The following is a 22,871-nucleotide window of genomic DNA, read 5'->3' as shown; positions in this document are numbered from 1 at the left end:
TTAAGTTTAGACCTCATTTAAACAAATAATCATATTATACCATAAGAAGAAGGGAGAAAGTAATTGGTACTGTTTCGCCCCGAAAGCATATCATATTAGAGACAGAAGGTTACAATGATAAGAACGGAGATTAATCACGGGCAATGGTATGCTTTCAACAAACGAAGATTGATCGGGAAAGAAACGGAGAAGATGGTGGCCACTCACGAACGAAGAAGATGTAGAATTAGAGACGGAAGGTTGACTTCTTAATTGGATTTTGTGACTGCAATACAAAATCCCTAAACACGTGTTTCACAATGTGTCTCGACGATACAGGCAGAATTCATGAAAGAGTGCACACAAATTTTTTCGATCGTGTTGCATTTCATCTTTAATTTTTTGAAGCATCGAGACGATGCTTCCTCAGCTTGAGCTTGATAGTGTCGTGACAGTTCTACATGCAACACCTTTGGTGTTGCCTTCTTGTCTACTCGGCTCCAATGATCTTCTCAAATCTTCTTCTATTTTCTTGTTTTCATCTATTTGATGTCCAATTAAGGATTAAAATACTCGTTAGTACGTTTATATAGAGGAGAGTTTGACATCGATATTAAGTCCTCTCTCGTTTGTCTATGAATTGTTCTTGATAGTTCGCTCAATTCTCTGTGTGTTCGCTTCTTCTTGAGTTGCTGGTTATATTTTATAGTGGAATCGAAACATCCATATTATTATGTCTATACTATAACATTAATTTAAGTATACTTCAATTGACTCGATACCTAAATCTTTACGAACACAAGAACATTTAAACACGAACACAGCTGCCACTCGTGTACTGACCGAAGCTCGTCACGTGCGGCGGAACATCCATTTCATCATCTTTGATTCTCATGGCAGAGTAGGTTCCGGCACCGACAACCCCCCCAAGTATAGGAGCCACCATGTACACCCACAGCCCTCTGTAATTTCCGGCGGCCACGGCGGGGCCAAGAGTCCGCACTGGGTTCATTGAACCACCGGTGGACGACCCTGCGATAAGAATGTTGAGCATCACGGTAGCTCCGACGGCAATTCCGGCCAACTCTCTAACCTGTGATAATTAAATTTTTGAGTAATAAATTAAGCAAAAACTTAAAATTAAAGGGATTTATTCATTTATTTATTTATTTATTGTTCTTACAACGCGAGGATCAGTAGTGACAGCAGTGACCACGAACAAGAGATTGAAGGCAATGAGGAATTCAAGAGCAAAGGCTTGGCCGGTGCCGACGGAGGGAACTGTAACGCCGCCGGACATGAAAGGGTGAAAGATACCTTTGAGAGTGAAAGAGGCGCATATGGAGGCGGAGATTTGGGCGGTGAGGTAGGCAGGGACTTGAACCCAAGGGAAGTGGCGGATGGCGGCTAAGGCGATGGTGAGTGAGGGGTTCAGGTGGGCGCCGGAGATGTGTCCCGTCGACAGAATTACGATCATCACCGCTAGGGCGGAGGATGCTGCGTTTCCGATTAGAGAGGTGATGTTGTTGTACTTTTGGTTGATGATGGGTGCGGCTGTTGCAGCAAATATGAGGATGAATGTGCCCACAAATTCTGCTCCCACCTACATGATATCACTCAAATATTCAGCTTCAACCTATTACAACCCTAAAAAAATTCGGTTGAGTCGGGTCGGGTGTAACAACCCAAGCAAATATTGTCCACTTTAGCTCGTTACATATAACTGTCAGCCTCACGATTTTAAAACGTGTCTACTAGGAAGAGGTTTCCACCCCTTATCAGGAATGTTTTGTTCCACTCTTCAACTGATATGGGATATCACAATCCACCCCCTTGGGGGCCAACGCCCTCGTTGGCAAACCCCCGATGTCTGACTCTAATATTATTTGTAACAACCTAAGCCCACCGCTAGCGGATATTGTCTGCTTTAACCCATTATGTATTGTCATCAGCCTCATGGTATCACACCCTTATAAGAAATGTTGTGTTTCCTCCCTCAATTGATGTGAGATCTCACAATTCATCCCCTTTGGGAGCCAGCGCTCTTGCTGGCACAGAGCTTGATGTCTGGATCTATTGTCATTTGTAACAATTCAAGCCCACCGCTAGCAGATATTGTCCGCTTTAGCTCGTTACGTATCATCGTTAGACTCACGGTATTACATTTTTACAAGAAATGCTTTGTTTCCCTCTTTGACCGATGTGGAATCTCACACACGGACTAGATGATATAAATTGTTGTAGTTGAAATAAGAGCATAGTACTACTTGATCTTAAAAACATGTCGAACCAACCTAATGTGCCATTCTATATGACTTAGAATAGTAGGTTCGTGATTTGCACCAATTTCATAAAATAAGCTCCTTATTCAATCATAGTTAAAATGCTTATCCTCGACATGATTGAACATGAAAAAACAAAAAATAAGTACCTTGCGAGTGAGGGAGACATGAGTCGGAAGGCGAGGTTGGCTCCTCTTTAGGGCATCGATGGGTAAGCACTCGATTTGCGACATTGGCTTCTGGTGGACTATGGCTTCGTTTTCTATGTTTTACTGAAAAAGAAACCATATTTTTAACAAAAAATTATGCGAGTTTCCATACTATTTTCTGGAATACATCAAATTTTCAAAAAAAAAAAAAAAAAAAAATTATAGGTAGAAATAGTGATCGTAAACTTAATATTAAAAAGTACAAAACTAAAAGCAAAACGATTATCGGACCTTCATACCCTATGAAATTGTCAAGCTCAGGCAATAAAGAACAAGGACTCGAATTGAAGAAGATTAAAGAGTACCTTTATATTGCAAAATACTCTTTTGATCATTCACAACTCAATAATGATACTTCCCCCCTCTATTTAAGAATAGAAGAGAGTGATCTTCACGTTACTATAGCTTTCTTTTTTCTTTGAAAAAGTAGAATCTATGAGTATTTTGAGGATCTAACTTGGTAGCATTAAGAATCAAAGATGGGAAATTCAGACATCCACAAGTTACTCGATACTGTGACCCTTCAGAAGCCAAATACCATAAAAATTATGCAACGAAGCAGTCATGATAATCATTGAATACAGATTCATAATACTATTAAAGCTTTTCTATATCTTCAATGGCATAGAAACGAACAAGTATGAAACCTAAGAAAGAGCGTCCTAATTGGCCTTTAAATGTTTAGACATGGACATCGATAAAATTCTATACAGCCAAGTTAACGTGATGATATGGTTGCTTCTATGGTCAATTTCGAATTGGCCCCTCGAATCAATGCTTAATTGATTGTGTGTATTATTAGACGAACACGACTCTCCACAATGGTATGATATTGTCCACTTTGAGCATAAGCTCTCATGGCTTTGCGTTGGGCTTCCCCAAAAGGCCTCATGCCAATGGAGTTAGTATTCCTCACTTATAAACCCATGATCATTCCCTAAATTAGTCGATGTGGGACTTCCATCATCCAACACCTCCCCTCGAACAAAGTGCGCCTCCCCTTAATCGAGGCTCGACTCCTTTGGAGTCTTAGTCATTTTTGACTGCCTTCGAGGAGGGGCTTGGCTCCTTCTCTTTAGGAGTTCTTTGTTCGAACTTTGAGGATTTACCAATCTATTGGCACGACTAAGTTTAGGGCATGGCTCTGATACCATATTAGACGAACACGACTCTCCACAATGGTATGATATTGTCCACTTTGAGCATAAGCTCTCATGGCTTTGCTTTGGGCTTCCCCAAAAGGCCTCATGCCAATGGAGTTAGTATTCCTCACTTATAAACCCATGATCATTCCCTAAATTAGTCGATGTTGGATGATGGAAGTCCCACATCGACTAATTTAGGGAATGATCATGGGTTTATAAGTGAGGAATACTAACTCCATTGGTATGAGGCCTTTTGGGGAAGCCCAAAGCAAAGCCATGAGAGCTTATGCTCAAAGTGAACAATATCATACCATTGTGGAGAGTCGTGTTCGTCTAATATGGTATCAGAGCCATGCCCTAAACTTAGTCGTGCCAATAGATTGGTAAATCCTCAAAGTTCGAATAAAGAACTCCTAAAGAGAAGGAGCCAAGCCCCTCCTCGAAGGCAGTCAAAAATGACTAAGACTCCAAAGGAGTCGAGCCTCGATTAAGGGGAGGCGCACTTTGTTCGAGGGGAGGTGTTGGATGATGGAAGTCCCACATCGACTAATTTAGGGAATGATCATGGGTTTATAAGTGAGGAATACTAACTCCATTGGTATGAGGCCTTTTGGGGAAGCCCAAAGCAAAGCCATGAGAGCTTATGCTCAAAGTGGACAATATCATACCATTGTGGAGAGTCGTGTTCGTCTAATATGTATAATAGGAGTGCAGAAACAAACCGAAAAATCAAACCAAAGATAACTGAAACTTTTGTTTTTAATGCTTAACGTAGTCCGGTTCGATTTAAAATATTAATAAAATTCGAAACATACAGGTAAGTTCGTGTTAACAAAACTCATTGATCAGTAGAGATATTCTTCACTCTTAGAGTAATTCAAGAAAAGTAGGTATCATGGCCTTGTCTCGAGGGGTGTAGGGTTCAAATCCAGCTCGGCCCAATAATTCACAGATATCAAGTCATCAAATATTGAATCCAGATTTCGAATCCTCCTAGATTAGCACGATATTAAGTTAACAAAATTTACTAAACACAGAGTTTTGAAGCATTTTTATTTCCTTTTCTGGCATTCATCACTCTCTCCACCATTCGACTTCCAATAATGTTTGTAGATTCAGTTCTTCTCTGATCATTACTCAAGTTTCCGCCCCTGTTAATCTCTCGTTTCACCTCCACTTTGCGCCCCCTTGTCACACTTGGCGAGCACGATTGCCTTCTGGAGTTGATGTTGATCGCCTCTGGTTTCTGCTCGTTTCCTACCTGCCGCCCTCTCGTCACCGAGCTCGACCGATCGGTCCTCAGATTCGGAGGTGTTTCGTTGGAGAATTCTGGAATTTGAGATGCTATTGTCGATCTCACAATTGGAGATGTCGTTCTACTTCTTGGATTTGGGTTTGGATTTGACTTTGCCTTTGGCTTGGAGAGGTTTGATGTTAGATAATCTGTGCAACTTTCTTTAAGATTTGTGGATTTCGTTTTATTGTTGTTTCTTTTGATCGTGGGGTCTGTTGATGATGCCTGAGAGATTCTCTGGTTTGGGTTTGTGATTCTTTGGGTGTTTTTGGGTTCAGTTGATGAATTGATGCGTGGTTTATAACTGGGAGTGATGGATCTGGATGGTATTCTTGGATTTGTAGTTGGAGATTTCTCAACTCCATTGCTTCTCTTTGTTGATTCTGAATTGTTAGAAGCCTGGCCAGATAATTGCAACAGAGAGACTGAGATTCAATGGATGTACATTTAACTCGCAGGTCGAATCAGTCAAATGAAGTAAATAAAGATTCTCTTCTCGAGATGTCCATTTCAGTTCCACCCTGGACGGGACGGAGATGTTGAGGATTGTTGGGAGAGCACTCTCACCTCGGCTAATTAAGGGATTGATGATGGATTTATAAGTAATGAATATACATCTCCATTGGTATGAGGCCTTTTCGGGAAACCAAAAGCAAAGCCATGAGAGCTTATGCTCAAAGTGGATAATATTATACCATCGTGGAAATTCGTGGTTCCTAACATGGTATCAGAGTCATGCCCTTAACTTAACCATGTCAATAGAATCCTCAGATGTTGAATAAAGAAGTTGTGAACCTCGAACGTGTAGTCAAAAGTGACTAAAGTGTCGAACAAAGGGTGTACTTTGTTCGAGGGCTCCAAAGAAGTTGAGTCTTGATTGAGAGGAGGCTGTTCGAGGGCTCCATAAACCTCAGGAGAGGCTCTATGGTGTACTTTGTTCGAGGAAAAGATTGTTGAGGATTGTTAGGAGAGGAGTCTTACATCGGCTAATTAGGGGTTGATCATGGATTTATAAGTAATGAATACAAATTTCCATTGGTATGAGGTCTTTACGAGAAGCCAAAAGCAAAGTCACGAGAGCTTATGCTCAAAGTGGACAATATCATACTATTGGAGATTTGTGGCTTCTAACCGAGAGAGATTTATCCCCTTAGCTAAACAGGGGTGGGGAGGTCGGGGCAGAAATATGAAATAGGAGGTGGTTCCCTATCCCTTCCCCATAGACAACTATAATTCTCACATCTATTTGGATTATGAAAAAATTTCAGAGAAGCGCACCTGTGACTGTGGCTGTGAGAGAAGCTGGAGAAATCTGGTCTCTTTCTGAGCTTTCATATGTGGAGCAATGGCTTCCATTTCCAAAGATGGGAACAAAGGAGTTGCAGGTGGTGTTTTAAGCCTTCAATAAGCAGTGTTCATGAAGATAACTTCAGAAGAGTTACCAATTAAACAAACTCTGAATCAAAGAAGATGAGATTTTTACCAATCATAATCGTTTTTGTTGCCCTCAGAAAGGAGTTCAAATTCAGACTCTTTTCTGATTGATTGAATTCTGTAGAACTGAGAATTCCCTGCAAAAGTTTAACTCAAGATCAGATAAAAGCTTATCAAGAAAGTTAACAAAACTCAGATCACTGTGGAGGTTCGTGATTCCTAACATCATGGAGTTCATAATTACCACCATTGCAGTGTTCAAGGTCATGGACGGGCAGAAGAAAGCAGGCAGTGCGTTCCTTGCCACGCTTATGCAGCTCCCGGAACAGATGAAGATCTTCATTGTCGCTTTCCTTTCGACCCTTTAAATGCAGACCCATCATCCATCTGGTTTTGCTGCCATTGCCACTGCCATTGGTGGGAGTTCCCATTTTTTTCTTGAAAAAAGCTTCTGAAATTTGTTCCTTGGATCTCCAATGAGCAATGGTAATGGAAACTGGTTTTAGTGGAAAAGGAGGTCTTAAGAACAAATTAGAGGACCCTTTTGGCTTTGTTGAAAGCGAAAACTCAGCCAAATGGGTATCATCGCCGGCAGCTTCAACGTCTTGGGGAAAATGACAGTGTTAGCTCTAAGAATCATTGGAAACCAGATTCCTCTACACAAGACGTTATATTAATAACAAACCAATGAAGTTCATCTTTTTTAAATTATATTATAAATCTATAAACCAAACACAAATTATATAAACTCGTATCTCTATACCTTATTTTGTTGTACATTCAAACACAAATTATACCGACTCTAAGAGTCGAGCCTCGACTTTATAAACCAAGGTTTATTAAATTATATGGTAAAAATTCCCAAAGACTTTCGTTTCCGGAGTAAGAACAAAATAAGAATTTAGAATGTTTATAATTCACATAATTGATTTCATTAGAAAATATATGAAAAAAATAATCAGAAAAAAGTCAAAGAATATAAAATATATGCATTACAGACCATAGCATAGACAGAAATGAACAATTTAAATTAAAAATCAATTGAAACTGTCAAATATCACCTTTTTAAGTAATTGAATCAGTTGTGCCAATGCCGTCCATGCATGTAATGGCCTGCATATTATTTACCACAATTAGAACTATATTGCCGGCAGAAGAAATAAGACTCCCAAGGAAGTCCCGAACTCTTTCAATTGGAAATTAAGTAAAGTCCCGAGAAGGTAAGAACTTGAACTTGAGTCCATTCACGGTTAATTTACCACCAACACACGACGCACGAGGTCTTGAAAATGAATCAGATTGTTGGATTCAACAATCATAGAATGAGATCAAATCATCAACAATAGAGAGGGTAATTCGTGCATTATCCAATTGAACTATGTTCAAATTGACAAGATCCGAAAAATTATTAGATGCAATAAAGTGGGGTTAGGTTAAAAACGCTTTCTCTATCTCATCTCCTTCCCTACTTTCAGAAAGAGGTAGAGTCTCGACGAGGTCGGAAGTTCTAGTGAACGAACTGGGTCAAATTTGAAATGGAGAAAGTATCAAAAGAAATCCTTCACTGTTTTATTAGAACTTGAAATAAAATATTGGACTTGTCTATTGTCTAGGAGGCAACTGTATCTCATCGTCGTTTGAATAGAATTAATATATGGCTGCTCAATCAAGCTCTAAAGTTGAATATTGTGCTGTCTAGAGCAATAGCGAAAGGCTTTTTTGGCTCAAGGTCCTCTCAAGAAAGGGATTTGTAGTCTATTGATTCTCACTGCGCTGACAATGTCAACAATATCAAATATGCAAAATGGCATTTAAGTTCTAATGCATTCCATTCCCACATAATAAAAGCAAGGAAGCGTACCGGAACTGGGAATATCAAGAAGCCGCTTCTGGACAGTGGATTCTGCAATTTCAACCTCCACAGAGTTCCTATCCCATGGCTGCATTTCATCGAACACCTTGAATTCACCATCTTCTTTCGCTTCCATGGGAGATTCGTCGTCAACGGAATTTAGTTTCTCGAGTGATGGCATAATGGGTCTCAAAGACTTGAGCAATTGGAGCAACCCTCGTTGCGCAAGCGCCTGCTCGACATAACCATCCCACATTCTCCTTCCCAATCGATGTGGGATCTCACAATTCATGTACATAAGTTAAGCATTCTTAACAATTGAATGACTCATGAGTTTCTGCGAGATGTTCACTCTGTTCTTAGTTCTTCGATGGGTGGCTCGTTGGCAAAGGTTATCCCGACAAAGAACTAAGAACAGAGTGAACATCTCGCAGAAACTCATGAGTCATTCAATTGTTAAGGATGCTTAACTTATGTACATGAATTGTGAGATCCCACATCGGTTGGAAAGGAGAACGAAGCATTCTTTATAAGGGTGTGGAAACCTCTCCTTATCAGACGCGTTTTAAAAACCTTGAGGGGAAGCCTGAAAGGGAAAGGCCAAAGAGGACAATATCTGCTAGCGGTGGGGTTGGGCCGTTACAGGAATGCTCCAAGAAACCCATACAAAGCTACTTGAACCCCACAAACAAACTAAAACATGGATGGCTCCGACTCAATCAAATATACCAACCACATACACAAAGACCCACCTAAATGAGAATCACCCCTCATGATGAATCTCATATGTCTAAATGAAACTATCCCCTCAGCAACCCCAATACACTAATCTCAAACTTATGAATATAACGACTTAACTAAGACTTCAATTTAGAAACTACTCCATACAATCAACACATCAAAACTAGACTGTCCACCCCAGGAACTCAAGTTCCACCTAAAGATGCAACTCTTTCTTAATCTATAATAAAGAAATAAATTTCAAGAATACATGAGATAGAGGAAAAAACTAAAATCAAGTTATGATGATGGCACCGAAACACGTACATCATAATAAGCTCTACACTAGAGCATCAATAAAGATGAATTCACATGTAGAATCAAACACTTAACCAAACCAAATAGGCCATAAAAAGGAAACAAGTAGCTATTCTAAACTAACTAGCAAGTATATAATTGTCCAAGCCCACCGCTAGCAGATATTGTCCTCCTTGGGCTTTCTTTTTCAGGCTTCCCCTCAAGGTTTTTAAAACGCGTTTGCTAGGGAGAGGTTACCATACCCTTATAAAGAATGTTTCGTTCTTATCCCCAATCGATGTGGGATCTCACAATACACCCTCGCTGGCTCTCGTTCCCTTCTTCAATCGATGTGAGACCCCCCAATCCACCCCCCCTTTAGGGCCCAACGTCCTTGTTGGCACACCGCCTCATGTCCACCCCCTTCTGGGTTTAGCCTCCTCGCTGGTACATCGCTCGGTGTTTGGCTCTGTAACAGATGCGTTTAAAACCTTGAAGGGAAGCCTAGAAGGAAAAGCCCAAATAGGACAATATCTACTAGTGGTAGGATTAGGCTGTTACAAAATACGTACCCGGACAAGCCAAGCAAATAAGGGAAAAGTACCAAGCACCACTTTTCGTTCATTATAGCTTAAATTACATACATCAAAATGCTGTTCCTTTGTTTTACAAGAGTACAATTGAAGGTCGAGGCATTTTAACCTAAACCAAGTCGAATTCACAGCTATGACATAAGGATCCTATTGAGTTAGCTAAACAAAATCCAATACATCAAAACATTAACAAGCCCACAAAATATCAAACAAAATTCAAGTTGTACAATGCAGCATTATAGCATATCAGAAATATGCACAAACTCAACCAACAAGGCAATACTAATCGATACTCATCAGATACTTCAAAGGGAACAAGAGCCAGTCCCAAATAAATAAACAACATATGAAGCCCTCACCAAATTTCCATAGCTGCTTGAACTGAGGTTTGAACCTTTGAAAGAAAATGCCACAAGAACAGTCCCTAAATAATGCAGCCAAATATTAGTAGCACATAAAACAACCCAACTCATCAATTATTTCCTTCGGTAATACTATTGAATCCATGAACTTCGGAAGCAACAGTTTCTTTGAAGCGAGATTGATAGACTTCGGAAAGTCTCACAATCTTCGCCGAAAACTCGGTCTACGAACGATAGAGAAAGCTAGAGGCACCTGCCGGTGGCGACAGAACAGCGGCGGGAGCGGGAGATGGCGGCGGCAAAGGATGTCGAAAAAGAAGAGACGTTGGAAGATCCTAATTTTAGTGCCGTGACCAGTTCTAAGAATTGTAGAAAGCAAAAAAAAATAATAATAATTAAAAAAATAAAAATAAATAAAATCAACATAATAATAATTAAATTAGAATTGTCCCCAAATTAATAATTGAAAAAAAAAAAAAGACACGTTCGTGTATAATTTTTTAAGCAATTCAATGTTTAATTTTAAATTAAGTTCGTGGGATTATTTTAATAAAATGGTTAAATCAATTATTAATTAATTCTATAATAAAAATTATGTTATATAGACTCACCTTTTTAAGTCATATGTTGTTCGCGATCATTACGATCTCGGGTCTTTGACGATTGACCCTATTTAATGCGTATAACCTCGCTACGACGTTGATGTGTAGCATATTGATCTCGAGCATCATAACGAGCATACGAAGACTAACTTTCTTCTATAGTAATTACTCCCCGAGAGTAAAACCTCGAGGAGGTTGTAGGGTTGCATCTTTAGATTATGGGTATCGGGACACAATGACTCAATTAGAGCTATTGGGACTTATGGGCCGATTTGGAACATCTCGTGTCGAGTCAAATTATCTTATCTTGAATTCGAACACCTTCGACGAAATCAGAAGATGGTCTCTTATGACATCTAAGAGTCATTTACGATCACCACAACCTCGAAGTTGGTATGTACCATACTGGTCTCGAACACCGTAATAGATATGTGAAGATTAACCTTATTTCATATTAATTATTCCCTGACAATAAATCTACGAGGAGGTTATAGGGTATGCTTTGAACGACATAAAATTTTTCTTAGATTAAGACTCGACCAAGGTTGTTGAAATATCTCGCTCTCGAGTCGAATCATTTCTCTATTAAAATAACGAAGAAAGTATGTTTAATATATTAAAGTTGCTTACCGCGCTTTTTATTTGGGGTGAGCGTTGGACTTTCAGTTTCTCAGGGATGAGCATGTGGGATGCCTATGTCGAGCAGGCGCTAGAGCAGCTAGGGTTGCTCCAATTGCTCAGATCTTTGAGACCCATTACGCCATCACTCGAGAAACTAAATCCCGTTGACGACGAAGCTCCCATCGAAGCGAAAGAAGATGGTGAATTCAAGGTGTTCGATGAAATGCAGCCGTGGGATAGGGCCTCTGTGGAGGTTGAAATTGCGGAATCCACTGTCCAGAAGTGGCTTCTTGATATTCCCAGTTCCGGTATGCTTCCCTGCTTTTGTGATGCGAGAATGGGATGCATTCTACTTGAGTGCCGTTTTTCATGTTTGGATATTGTGCCAGCGCTGACTACAAATACTTTGTATGTGAATTGCTCTGTGATTGTCTCTGTTTGTTTTTTATACTTCAAAGAAATGCGAACATTTCAACTCTCATGCAATAATTCGTCAGTATTTTAAATGCTATTATGATACCGAATTATTATTGGAGCTTAAATAAAATAATACGGAAGTTGGAGAATTTAGAACTTATCCCGATCCACACGAAATGATTCCATCATTCTAACTTTTTTTTTATATTCATTACTTTATTAGGCAAAACAATTGGAATGTCAAAGTCATATTCAAGACAATTAATCCCATTTTGTGTTTATAGATCCATGAACTTAAAAACTGTTGAAGAGATTACTAAATATTAAACGCAAGGGACCTTTAAGCACAACTTTAAAAGTTTAGAGACTAGACTTAGTAACCGAATGAGACTTAGATATAATCCACACTCAAAGTTTAATTCCGTGCGGGCAGACAAAAGAAGGAAGGAAAAAGGAAATTCTAATCAGAGTATATAAGAAGAGTAGTATTGTTCAACAAAAAAATATATCATTGTTATAAAAAGAGGGCAGTAGTAAAAGAAATGTTTAGAGCAAGAATTTCGTAATGAAGCAGTAGAGGAAACGGTGAGATCCCACATCGGTTGGAGAGGGGAACAAAATTTTTTTTTATAAGGGTGTAGAAACCTCTCCCTAGTAGACACGTTTTAAAAACCTTGAAGGGAAGCCCGAAAGGGAAAACCCAAAGAGGACAATATCTGTTAGCAATGGACTTGAGCTGTTATAAATACCATCAGAACTAGACACTGGGCAATGTGTCAGAGAGGAGGTTGAGCCTTGATGGGGGGTGGATTAGGGGGGTCCCACATCGATTGGAGAAAGGGAACGAGTGTCAGCGAGGACTCTAGGCCCCGATGGGTGGTAGATTGTGAGATTCCACATCAGTTGGAGAGGGGAACGAAACATTCTTTATAAGGGTGTGGAGACCTCTCCCTAGTGGACGCGTTTTAAAAACCTTGAGGGGAAGCTTGAAAGGGAAAGCTCTCAGGGTAGATTGTGAGATCCTATATCAATTGGAGAGGGCAACGAAGAAATCTTTATAAAGGTGTGAAAACCTCTCCCTAGTAGACGCATTTTAAAAACCTTGAGGGGAATCCCGAAAGGGAAAGCCCTCGGGGTAGATTGTGAGGTCCCACATCGGTTGGAGAGGGGAACAAAAAATGCTTTATAAGGGTGTGGAAGCCTCTCCCTAGTAGACGCGTTTTAAAAACCTGAGGGAAAGTCTGAAAGGGAAAGCCTAAAGAGAACAATATCTGCTAGCGGTGGGCTTGGGCTGTTACAAAAACACTCTCCTTATTTGCTGTTCTTATATTAGAGCAACGTCTGTAAAAAAGGAAAATTACTGAAAAGAAGGAAAGATAAGACTCTTGCTACTCCCTTGCTTTCTTGTGTAAATCCAAGAAAAAATAAAAGATGACCTTTTTTTAACAACAAGCTTTGGTTCTTAATAAAAACAAATGGTATCAGAGCTAGACATTAGGCGGTGTGTCAGCGAGGACGCTGGGCCCCGAAAGGGGGTGCATTATGAGATTCCACGTCGATTGGAGAGAGGAATGAGTGCCATCAAGGACACTGAGCCTCAAAGGAGGGTGAATTGTGAGATCTCACATCGATTGGAGAGGGGAACGAGTGCCAGCGAGGACGCTGGGCCCTGAAGGAGGGTGGATTGTAAGATCCCACTATCGGTTGAAGAGGGGAACAAAGTATTCTTTATAGGGTGTGGAAACCTCTCCCTAGCAGACGTGTTTTAAAAATCTCGAGGGGAAGCTCAAAAGTGAAAGCCTAAAACGGACAATATCTGCTAACGGTGGGCATGAGCTGTTACAACATTTTGTAATTGAAACAAATTCTAAGTTTTGATAGTTAATCAAATATTTGATGTGATTCTGTGAAGATTTTCACATGTGAAGTTTATAAATTTAAGATTTTCAAATTTCAAGCCTTGTTTTCCTTATCCTTTTTTGCCTAGGATGAGTAGTCTTAGTTGTTCTTTATTATCTTTTTTTTTTTCAGTAGTAAAAGAGATCATGATATCCTTTCTTGAAACATCTTGATAACCATCTGAAATTGGCAATAATCCAATCAATCAGAAAAGAGAGTGTTATTTCTCCCAATTTGCTACCCCTATACTGCTATCAGCTACCTTAAGCCTCTTGCTTTCTATGAAAGCAACACCTTCTGGATGTCGCTTACTTCTTATGGAGGCTATCCTCTCTCTGTCACCCTTCCTTGATATCTTTGACTGGAACAAATGGATGTTAGTATGGTTATCAAAATGTTAGTATGGAGATTTCTGGCTTGTAGAAAGTAGATATTTTGTGGTACTAACTGATTATATTGAAATCGTTTCAAGGCCTTCGAGTCATCCTACATTGGATGCAATTAGTTTTTGTGGAAGTGTTCTGACTATGTGACCAAAGGAAATCAAGAAAATATATAAAAAAAAACTTTTACTCATACTGTCTGACTTGAATGGCAAAATCTGCTCGCCTTTTAAGCATCGCCCATGCATATTGTATTATGTAATAGCTAGTTATGAGAAAGTCAAGGCATTTGTTTGTTGGTCGACTTTTTTGTCGTATTTGCTGGAAAATTAAGTTTTATTATTCTGTTTTATTTTATTTCAGAAACTTAAGTTGATATTTGCATAAATGGAAAATGTCAATGCAACTATATTTTTTTTTTTACAAAGGGGGTAGTTGTGTAGTTGGTGTGCTACGAACTTGACCAGTTTCTTTTTATATTCTAAGAAAAAAGTCAGCCCCATCTTTTGACACAAAGAACACAATAGCAACTTTAATGAGAAACAAAAGAGCTTTTCCTCCTTTTTGTCTTCCTCCAAAAAAATTTAAAAATAATAAAAATTATTGAACATAGCTAAATCAAGGTCTGTTGAGGGTTCTTTCTTGAGAGGAGTGATGATTTCTCGGAAAGGCACATCGTCTTTAAGAACAATATTTAAACATGTGCCTCAATCATTAACAAACTCTTCTAACCCCCTCATTTACTCATTTTTTAATAATTTATCGTTGATTATTGTTGTTGACTTTTAGCGTTTTTACTTCGTTGTATTTGGGGCATGTTTTGGAGTAATTTGAAATGGTCAAATTCATTTTGGTTGGGTTTAAAACGTCTCTAAAGTAAGTCTTTAATCATTCAAAGTCAATTTAATGTTTGACTTTACACTCTTAAAAATGATTTTCATACGACCAAAAGTGCTTTTGAATCATTAAAGTCATGTTTCGGAGTGATTTTGAACATAACAAAAGTGATTTTATTCACTTCAAAATCACTCCCAAACATTGACCATTACTTATAGTAGTTCTAACATTCCATGCACTTTCACTGTTGTCAAAATTACTTTTTCATGTGTAAGATAAATTAAATAAAAGGGGTAAAATTCCATTTCCTCAATGAAACTATTTTCTATTCTTTTTTAAAAAAGTGTTCGAAATATCCAATATAGCCATTGGGCTTTCCAGTGTAACTGGACCTTTACTTGTGATTCTTTCAATGCACTTGATTGGAAAGACTATATGTTTTCTCAGATGATTAATCTTTCCTGTGTTTATTATCAATTTGCTTTGTTCTTATAGGAGATGAAATTGTAACCAAAGGTGGTGCCATAAAAAGTTTAGTGGAACATCCTCATCAATTCAAAAAGTTAATTCTATTTTCTGGAAATGATTATCTGGGACTAAGTTCCCATCCAACAATAGGAAGAGCAGCAGCAAAGGTGTGTTTAAGGATATGACTCTTCAAAAAATCTTCTGTCGCCATGGTACTTGTATTTCTTTATTCTTTCTGTAGTGTCTGAAACTCAATTCTAAACCAGGCTGCTCTAGAATATAGAATGGGCCCCAGGGGTTCTGCTCTAATCTGTGGATATACCTTCCATCATAGGCTGCTAGAATCATGCTTGGCAAAATTAAAGAAGAAAGAGGTATGTATTGAATGTAATGTATGTATACTTTAATCAGAAGCACTATCATGGAATGTATCACCTTTTGAACACAGATAAATGCTTGGTCAATTACTGATAAATGATAATTCATTTCAGTGTTTGCAGAACACAAGACATGAGTCTAATTTGAAAGGCCTCATAGTTATCAAGTTTGAGATGTCAAATGTCGCTTAATTAAGCAAGTCACAATTTAATTAGTAGAATTTGTGATATGGTGCGGTATTTATAAGAGGGTAATGTGAAATACTGTGATACAATCGAATAGAATAAAACCAAGATCGTAATTAAAGTATTACATGAATATATGTATGTGATTGAAGCAAGCAATTCGCATCTCGGCTCAACATTGTGTTTGTAATTTGCATATATCATGGACTGTGGGAAATGTGTGGGCCCCTGCTATGGGAACCTGTTTCTGATTTTTGAAGGCTTAACCTTTCTGTTGCTCATAATATTCTAGATGTACACTCAGCTGTGAAATAATTTTTAGTGTTTCTAGGATTGCCTTCTTTGTCCTACTGGATTTGCAGCCAACATGGCATTGATGGTAGCAATAGGAAATATTGGCTCGCTCTTAACTGAAAGAAAAGCTTCATCTGAAGATCAGAAGATTGCCATATTTTCTGATTCACTGAATCATGCATCTATTATTGATGGCATTCGTCTTGCGGAGCGACAAAGAAATGTGGAACTGTTCATCTATAGGCATTGTGATATGGCTCATCTCAATGCTTTATTGTATGCTTTCTTTTTACCTTTTTCTAGCTTTCTTGTTCATATGTTATTTGCATCTGCTGAGATGCTTTATTCCTGCTTTTGAAGACAAATTTCTGTTTTCTTTTGGGCAGATCAAGTTGCACACTTACAAAGAAAGTTGTCGTAACGGATAGGTTGGTGTTGTGTTACAAGTAGATTTCTCAATTCTAACTTTTTTTTCTTTGTATTTTCTTGACTATATAACGGCCACCAACAAAATTTAGCTGCTCCGGTATTCGTACTTCAATGATTTGTAATATATGTGCATGTTTTCTTCTAAAATAGTGAAACAGAGAACTATTCTTTGATATGGAGAACATGATGCTTTAATATCCGTAGGGCTTACACCGAACGTACTCCAATTCGAGTTAATTACATAAGGAATATTAGAAAGAACGAGACAATATCTCTAGAGGGCACCAATTAGATGCATTGACAGAACTCCCATTTCTTTCTCGCTTTCCCTGTAGGCTCTTCCCACATCAAAAACAGAACCTTTAAGATAGCTTCAGATAATAAATTCATTGGAAGTAGATTTATTATGTTGTTCTCCTACAACATCTTCCCTTATTTTTCTACTAATTAATGAATTTATTAGGCCCAAACTTTTGTCCTTTATCCTAACTGCAAGTGTGAAATTGGTTTGGCATGTATCCTATTCATAATACAGCTTATTTAGCATGGATGGAGACTTTGCGCCCATGAGGGAACTTGCAAAGCTTCGCAAGAAGCATGGATTTTTGTTAGTTATTGATGATGTAAGTTTTTTGAACTCATTGGTTGATGTAGAATCGTTTGAAGCTGTTATAAGATATTATGATATGCTTTTGGCAATTGTTTGTTGCTATCAGTTCCACTTTTACATATGGTGTATTCCATCTTTGGCTTTCATATCTTCTGTGTTTGGTCTAGTTTGTCGGTTTGAGCTTCATATCAGATGTAATATGCATTGCTCGAGCCTACAACTTAATGTATGTAAGAAGTGTATATCTGAGAACTATTGTTCTTCCAAACGTCAGGCTCATGGAACATTTGTTTGTGGCAAAAATGGTGGGGGTGTAGCCGAGATGTTCAATTGTGAAAGAGATGTTGACATATGTGTTGGCACCTTGAGCAAAGCAGCAGGGTGTTTTGGTGGGTTCATAGCATGCAGGTAATTGTTGGTATGCATTGTTCTCATTCGTTAAATTAAATTTAGCTCACTTAATGCCTAGAATTTAACTTCAGGAGCAATGATTGACGGTAACAATCTACTCATTGGCTATCAAAATGACCCAAAGAGTCCATGACGTAATATTTATTTTCTCTATGAAAGTACGATCTAGATTTACTTTGTTTTGATAAGAGTTGGGTTCTGTGGCATGCTGGTTTCGTTGTTGTCATTTGGGATCGAAGGAATAGTAGGAATTTTAGGGATTTGGAGAGAGCTTGGGAGGAGGTCTGGTTGTTAGCTAGGTTTAATGCCTCTAGGGGAGTCAGTGTGAGATCCCACATCGGTTGGGGAGGAGAACGAAACATCCTTTATAAGAGCGTAGAAACCTCTCCCTTGTAGACCTCGCTGGGTCCCGAAGGGAGTGGATTGTGAGATCTTGGAGAACAAAACATTCTTTATAAGGGTGTGAAAACCTCTCCCTAGTAGAAGCGTTTTAAAAGCCTCGATGGGAAGCCCGAAAGGAAAGCCCAAAGAGGACAATATCTGCTAGCGGTGGGTTTGGGCCATTACAAATGTTATCAGAGCCAGACACCGGGCGATGTGCCAGTGAGGAGGCTGATCCCTAAAGGAGGGTGGACACGAGACGGTGTGCAACCAAGGACGTTAGGCCCCAAAGGGAGATGGATTGAGGATCCCACATCGATTGGAGAAAAGAACAAGTGCTAGCGAGGACGCTAGGCCCCAAAGGAGGTCGATTGTGAGATCCCACATCGGTTGGGGAGGAGAACGAAACATTCTTTATAAGGGTGTGGAAACCTCTCCCTAGTAGATGCGTTTTGAAAACCTTGATGGGAAGCCCGAAAAGGAAAACCCAAAGAGATCTGCTAGCGGTGGGCTTGGGCCATTAAAGTCGGTGTCCAACAATTTTTGTAATTACCCATTAGGTTTTATTCTTGTAGACTGGAGTCCTCATTTGTGTATTTTGTTGGTTCGTTCCTTTGGTTTGGGCTGCTTTTTTGTCATTCCCATGTGCCTTTTGTTTTGTATTCTTTCATTTCTTCTTAACGAAAGCTTGGTTTCTCATTTAAAAAAAAAAAAAAAAAATTGCTATGTATTTGTTTAATTGAAGAAAATAATGATTCCGCTTAGCCTGCTTTCCATCAACCTGTTTATGTGATTGTGCTTTGTTCCCCCATGTCCAGAACAGGCAACAGATTCTATGCTTCTTTTTCCATAATTTTGGATAATTAGTTTTGATTCGCTTTAAGATTTTCTTCCTTCGACACGAGCAGCAAAAGGTGGAAATTGCTCATTCAATCAAGGGGCCGATCCTTTATATTTTCAACTGCTGCACCCATCCCTCTTATTGCTGCTGGCCATGGTAGAGTAGATTTGTTATTGCTTAATCTCATCATTTATCCAATCTTGAAATTCTATGTTCTTAATTAGAGCATATCTTAGCAGCTGCAGTCTTGGTGGCTAAGAGGGAAATGTGGCGAAGAAGGGAAATTTGGAATCGGGTGCAAGATTTTCGTGATTTGACTGGAATCCCTATCCAAAGCCCCATAATCTCTCTTATTGTAGGTAGCGAAGGGAAGGCATTGGAAGCCAGCAGGTGCTTTGTTACCCTTTCTATGCTATTAAGTTATTGTTCCAACGGTATGCATCATTGTTTTTATTGTTGCTTTTTTTACTATTGAGGAACAGGCATTTGCTGAAATCCGGTTTTCATGTGACTGCAATAAGGCCTCCTACAGTTCCAGCCAACTCTTGCAGGTTCATCATTTTCTTTTGAATCTTATACAATATTAATTCTTGAGATTGTTCTTGGTTTTTTACTTGACATTCTTCATCTGGCTAGCACGGTTCATTACCTCGTTAAACTTCAGCATGTGATCGTTAAACTTCAGTATATGTGATCATTCATTTCTTAGTGGATCGCTACTTCCTGCAGTTTCCACTCTATTATCTAAAATAAGACGGATTTTGATCGGTCTTGTTATATGAGATCCCACATTGGTTGGAGAGGAACACAAAACATTTCTTATAAGGGTGTGGAAACCTCTCCCTAGCTGACGCATCTTAAAACTATGATGCTGACGGCAATACGTAATGGGCCAAAGCGGATAATATTTGCTAGTGGTGAACTTGGGCTGTTACAAATTGTATTAGAGTCAAGACACTGGACAGTGTGCCAGCGAGGACGCTGGCCCTAAGAGGGGTGGATTGTGAGATCCCACATTGGTTAGAGAAGAAAACGAAATATTTCTTATAAGGGTATGAAAGCCGCTCCCTAGAAAATACGTCTTAGAACCATGAGGCTGACGGCGATACATAACGGGCTAAAACTAACAATATTTGCTAGCGGTGGACTTGGACTTTACAAATGGTATTAGACGCATACACGGGACAGTGTGCCAGCGAGGACGTTGGCCCCCAAGAGGGTGGATTGTGAGATTCCACGTTGGTTGGAGAGGAAAACAAAACATTTCTTATAAGGGTGTGGAAACCTCTCCCTAGCAGACGCGTCTTAAAACTGTGAGGTTGACGGCGATACGTAACGAGCCAAAGCGGACAATATTTGCTAGCAGTGGACTTGGGCTGGTACATCTTTGTTCCTTGGTACACATATCTCTGAATATTTTATTGTATTTAAATGTTTTCTTATTTCAAAATGGAGCTGCTTTCTTTGTGGAGTATGAACGTCTAAGTTTTCACAATTCTAGAAAATAAACCAGAAAAGTAGAATAAAAGATAAAAATCCAATAAAATTAAAATAAAAGAATATTACAAAGGGAATACAAACATAAAAGAAAATACAACAGACCCCAAAATTTAAAAATAAACCGACGCTCTGGAACGACCCCCTTTGTGACCGCATAGCTCTTGAACACTCCTCCACCTCGATCGGCAGCATATCATACTTAGTAAGCCACCTACTTGTAGACTCTTGTTGCGTACTTGGTGTAACAGATTCCCACCAGCTACTCGTTGGCACTAGGATGTCTGGTTTTGGTTTTATTCCCCTTGGGGCTATTCTGGTCTTTCTCTTTCTTTTTTAAACCCTGAGAGTTCCTTATGCCGGGCTGTGAATGACTGGTATTTCTCTACGAGGCGCTACCTCATGCATGACTCTCTAAGACAGTATGGTATCTTACCTAGGGGGTGAACTGAAACCTTCCAAGTCCATAAAGTCACCCTCGTAGGGGGGCGCAACCCCTCCCTTATCCCATGTCGTTGATGGGCTGTAATGACGTGGGTCTCACGTTCCCCATGCGAAACTGCTAGGTTCTGTCGGGTTTGATCATAAACCCTTGTTCCCCCACAAAGCTATTGACACCGTTCACACATCTTGGAACTTAAGGACAACTCTTAAGGTGGTTCATAAGTCGTGGTGGTCTGTTAGGCTCCTAAGGGAAAGGTTAGGTCCAAATTTAGTAACGGGTACCCCCAACCATAATTCCCTAGTCTTGACATAATCTGGCTCAGTAAGAATAACTGGGTGTGCACACATTAACTATCTAGAGTCATCAAACATAATTCATGCAAAATAAATATACATGCTCAACGGGCAATAACGTCCATCAAGCACCCGGAGCGCAGAATTCACAAATTCTCATCCTCCTTTCCGCATGAATTGAACACATATAATTAGCGGAAGCATAAAACATGATTGCATTCTCATCATGCTTCATATTATGCATTCATACTCATATTACCTAAATTCATTTCATGGAAAGCAAGTGAATTCTACAAGTATTCTTCCTAAATACCGTGTGGTGACTTACTTGATTGACATGTGTTCTTTCGTTTAGCATTCTACACAGATAGGGTGCCAAAAATAGTGATTTTCTTCAATTAGGTCTTACACGCGTGCTGCACACGCTCCCACGCGCCCAGGAAAGGCCTACTCATAGGTCACTGGACCGGGTTCTGGATCGGTTTGGATTAAGCGACTCAGGTTGGACCGCATGTCACTCAGGCTGCGTGTCACAGATCGGGTGGAACCGCATTGCTCCACTCCGCTATCGACATGTGTCCCTCTCGTGTCCAAGCCGTGTCTCTCCTCTCGCCGTTTGACACGTGGCACACCAGAATTTTCTCTCTCCTCCTAAGAGACGAAAACTGAAACTTTCTAATTAGTTTTCTAGAAATTTACATTTTTGTATCTTTTGATTTTGAACTCAAATCAAGCCAGTTTCTTCAGCAAAGTTGTAGATCCTAATCCCGACTACGTCTGGATATTTTTTCTTGACTTTTTACTCCAACACAGACCAATTTATGGACGTCAGAAGTAGGCACGTTATCCTTTCTTACCATTCTTGGTAGGGCTCTCGGATCAGTAGTTTCCAGTTAAGATTTCGGCCAAGTTCCTTCACGAAATCTTTGAAGAGTCCTTCCTAGAAGAACATATCAAAATCTTAGGCCTTAATTCTTAAGAAATGGCTTGGATATAAGGAAAAATGGTGTAGGATTACTCAAGAGCTTACCTTGCCGAACTTCTCGGTTATTGACGGAAAATGGAACTCTGATTACTCAAATCCTCTTCTCCCTTCCAAGAAAGACTCCTTGTGTCACGGTCTTGGCCGGAATGAACTCCAACGGTAGTTTTCGGTGAGTTTTCCGGCCGCTCCTTTCTCCTCTCAACTTTCTCTCTCACTTTTCCTTTCATTTGCAAGTAAGTTGTCAAGGTCACGCAGTAAAATGGATCCATTTGTCCCTCTGTTGTGACCGGCCGATTTTCTTTATTTTTATTTTTATTTTATTTGGGTGCTACAACGAAATACAAAACCTTTAGTTGGTAAATAAATTAATGTTTTGCTTTCATCTTCCATCTCAGGCTTCGGGTGACCTTGAGTGCAACGCATACGACAGAAGACGTGAAGAAGCTGACAAGTGCACTCTTGCAGTGCATTAGGTTTCAAGATATTGCTATCAATGGTTCCAACGGGCATGCAAGATTGTAGGTCTTCATTTCTTTAGCTCTTCCGTCGAATTTTCCTTGATTTTTCATGTTATAAATCCACAATTGCTGAAACACAAATTATTTTCGTTGTAGAGAATGGATAGGTTTATCAATTTTGGGTGAACAGAACCTAACATTTTGCATCCATTTGTAGTTGTTTGTAGTAGTGCAAGCATTTTAGTATATACATACACATATTGTTATTTA

The 22,871-nt window shown here is 39.3% G+C and overlaps 3 protein-coding genes across 10 annotated transcripts; 1 reads left to right on the top strand and 2 right to left on the bottom strand.

Moving 5' to 3' along the window:
* Positions 1-724: 724 nt before the first annotated feature.
* On the bottom strand, positions 725-2,527 carry LOC111783936 (putative aquaporin NIP5-1). Its single transcript, XM_087117157.1, has 3 exons — positions 2,411-2,527; positions 1,163-1,582; positions 725-1,072 (listed from the first exon to the last, which is right to left on the bottom strand). The coding sequence occupies exons 1-3, from the start codon at positions 2,492-2,494 to the stop codon at positions 788-790; spliced, it is 789 nt and encodes a 262-aa protein (XP_086973283.1). The 5' UTR covers positions 2,495-2,527; the 3' UTR covers positions 725-787.
* Positions 2,411-11,541, bottom strand: LOC147789618 (uncharacterized). Of its 6 annotated transcripts, XM_087117154.1 has the most exons (7): positions 11,400-11,541; positions 10,421-10,526; positions 10,165-10,229; positions 6,588-6,999; positions 6,393-6,480; positions 6,188-6,308; positions 4,457-5,308 (listed from the first exon to the last, which is right to left on the bottom strand). In XM_087117154.1, exons 4-7 carry the CDS (start codon positions 6,772-6,774, stop codon positions 4,643-4,645), a joined length of 1,062 nt encoding a protein of 353 aa, XP_086973280.1. In that variant the 5' UTR covers positions 6,775-6,999; positions 10,165-10,229; positions 10,421-10,526; positions 11,400-11,541; the 3' UTR covers positions 4,457-4,642. The 6 variants fall into 6 exon arrangements, with proteins under 6 accessions (XP_086973282.1, XP_086973280.1, XP_086973278.1 ...); XM_087117152.1 differs by having other exon boundaries at positions 10,165-10,526; XM_087117156.1 differs by lacking the exons at positions 4,457-5,308; positions 10,165-10,229; positions 10,421-10,526; positions 11,400-11,541 and adding exons at positions 2,411-2,533; positions 7,405-8,153.
* On the top strand, positions 11,446-22,871 carry BIOF (biotin F). Of its 3 annotated transcripts, none has more exons than XM_023664745.2 (11): positions 11,446-11,698; positions 15,422-15,561; positions 15,661-15,768; positions 16,289-16,527; positions 16,638-16,679; positions 17,216-17,303; positions 17,565-17,698; positions 18,991-19,079; positions 19,169-19,313; positions 19,406-19,474; positions 22,539-22,871. In XM_023664745.2, the coding sequence occupies exons 1-11, from the start codon at positions 11,446-11,448 to the stop codon at positions 22,663-22,665; spliced, it is 1,434 nt and encodes a 477-aa protein (XP_023520513.1). In that variant the 3' UTR covers positions 22,666-22,871. The 3 variants fall into 3 exon arrangements, with proteins under 3 accessions (XP_023520513.1, XP_023520512.1, XP_023520511.1); XM_023664744.2 differs by having other exon boundaries at positions 19,163-19,313; XM_023664743.2 differs by having other exon boundaries at positions 19,160-19,313.

Source organism: Cucurbita pepo, chromosome 13 (genome assembly GCF_057944985.1).
Source record: "Cucurbita pepo subsp. pepo isolate OVF chromosome 13, ASM5794498v1, whole genome shotgun sequence".
Classification (NCBI taxonomy): Eukaryota; Viridiplantae; Streptophyta; class Magnoliopsida; order Cucurbitales; family Cucurbitaceae; genus Cucurbita; species Cucurbita pepo.
The sequence above is the reverse complement of the archived record's forward strand: the minus strand, read 5'-3'. Positions and strand labels throughout refer to the sequence as shown.

Excerpts from the sequence above, each read along its gene's own strand:
- LOC147789618 (XM_087117152.1), bottom strand. The coding sequence starts at position 6,774 with ATGGGAACTCCCACCAATGGCAGTGGCAATGGCAGCAAAACCAGATGG. Across the intron at positions 6,309-6,392 it reads AACAAAAACGATTATGATTG|GCTTAAAACACCACCTGCAA; the intron begins GTAAAAATCTCA and ends TGCTTATTGAAG. Across the intron at positions 5,309-6,187 it reads TCTCACAGCCACAGTCACAG|GCTTCTAACAATTCAGAATC; the intron begins GTGCGCTTCTCT and ends TTATCTGGCCAG.
- BIOF (XM_023664743.2), top strand. The coding sequence starts at position 11,446 with ATGAGCATGTGGGATGCCTATGTCGAGCAGGCGCTAGAGCAGCTAGGG. Across the intron at positions 11,699-15,421 it reads TCTTGATATTCCCAGTTCCG|GAGATGAAATTGTAACCAAA; the intron begins GTATGCTTCCCT and ends TTGTTCTTATAG. Across the intron at positions 19,475-22,538 it reads GTTCCAGCCAACTCTTGCAG|GCTTCGGGTGACCTTGAGTG; the intron begins GTTCATCATTTT and ends CTTCCATCTCAG.
- LOC111783936 (XM_087117157.1), bottom strand. The coding sequence starts at position 2,494 with ATGTCGCAAATCGAGTGCTTACCCATCGATGCCCTAAAGAGGAGCCAA. Across the intron at positions 1,583-2,410 it reads ATGTCTCCCTCACTCGCAAG|GTGGGAGCAGAATTTGTGGG; the intron begins GTACTTATTTTT and ends GATATCATGTAG. Across the intron at positions 1,073-1,162 it reads TCACTACTGATCCTCGCGTT|GTTAGAGAGTTGGCCGGAAT; the intron begins GTAAGAACAATA and ends TAATTATCACAG.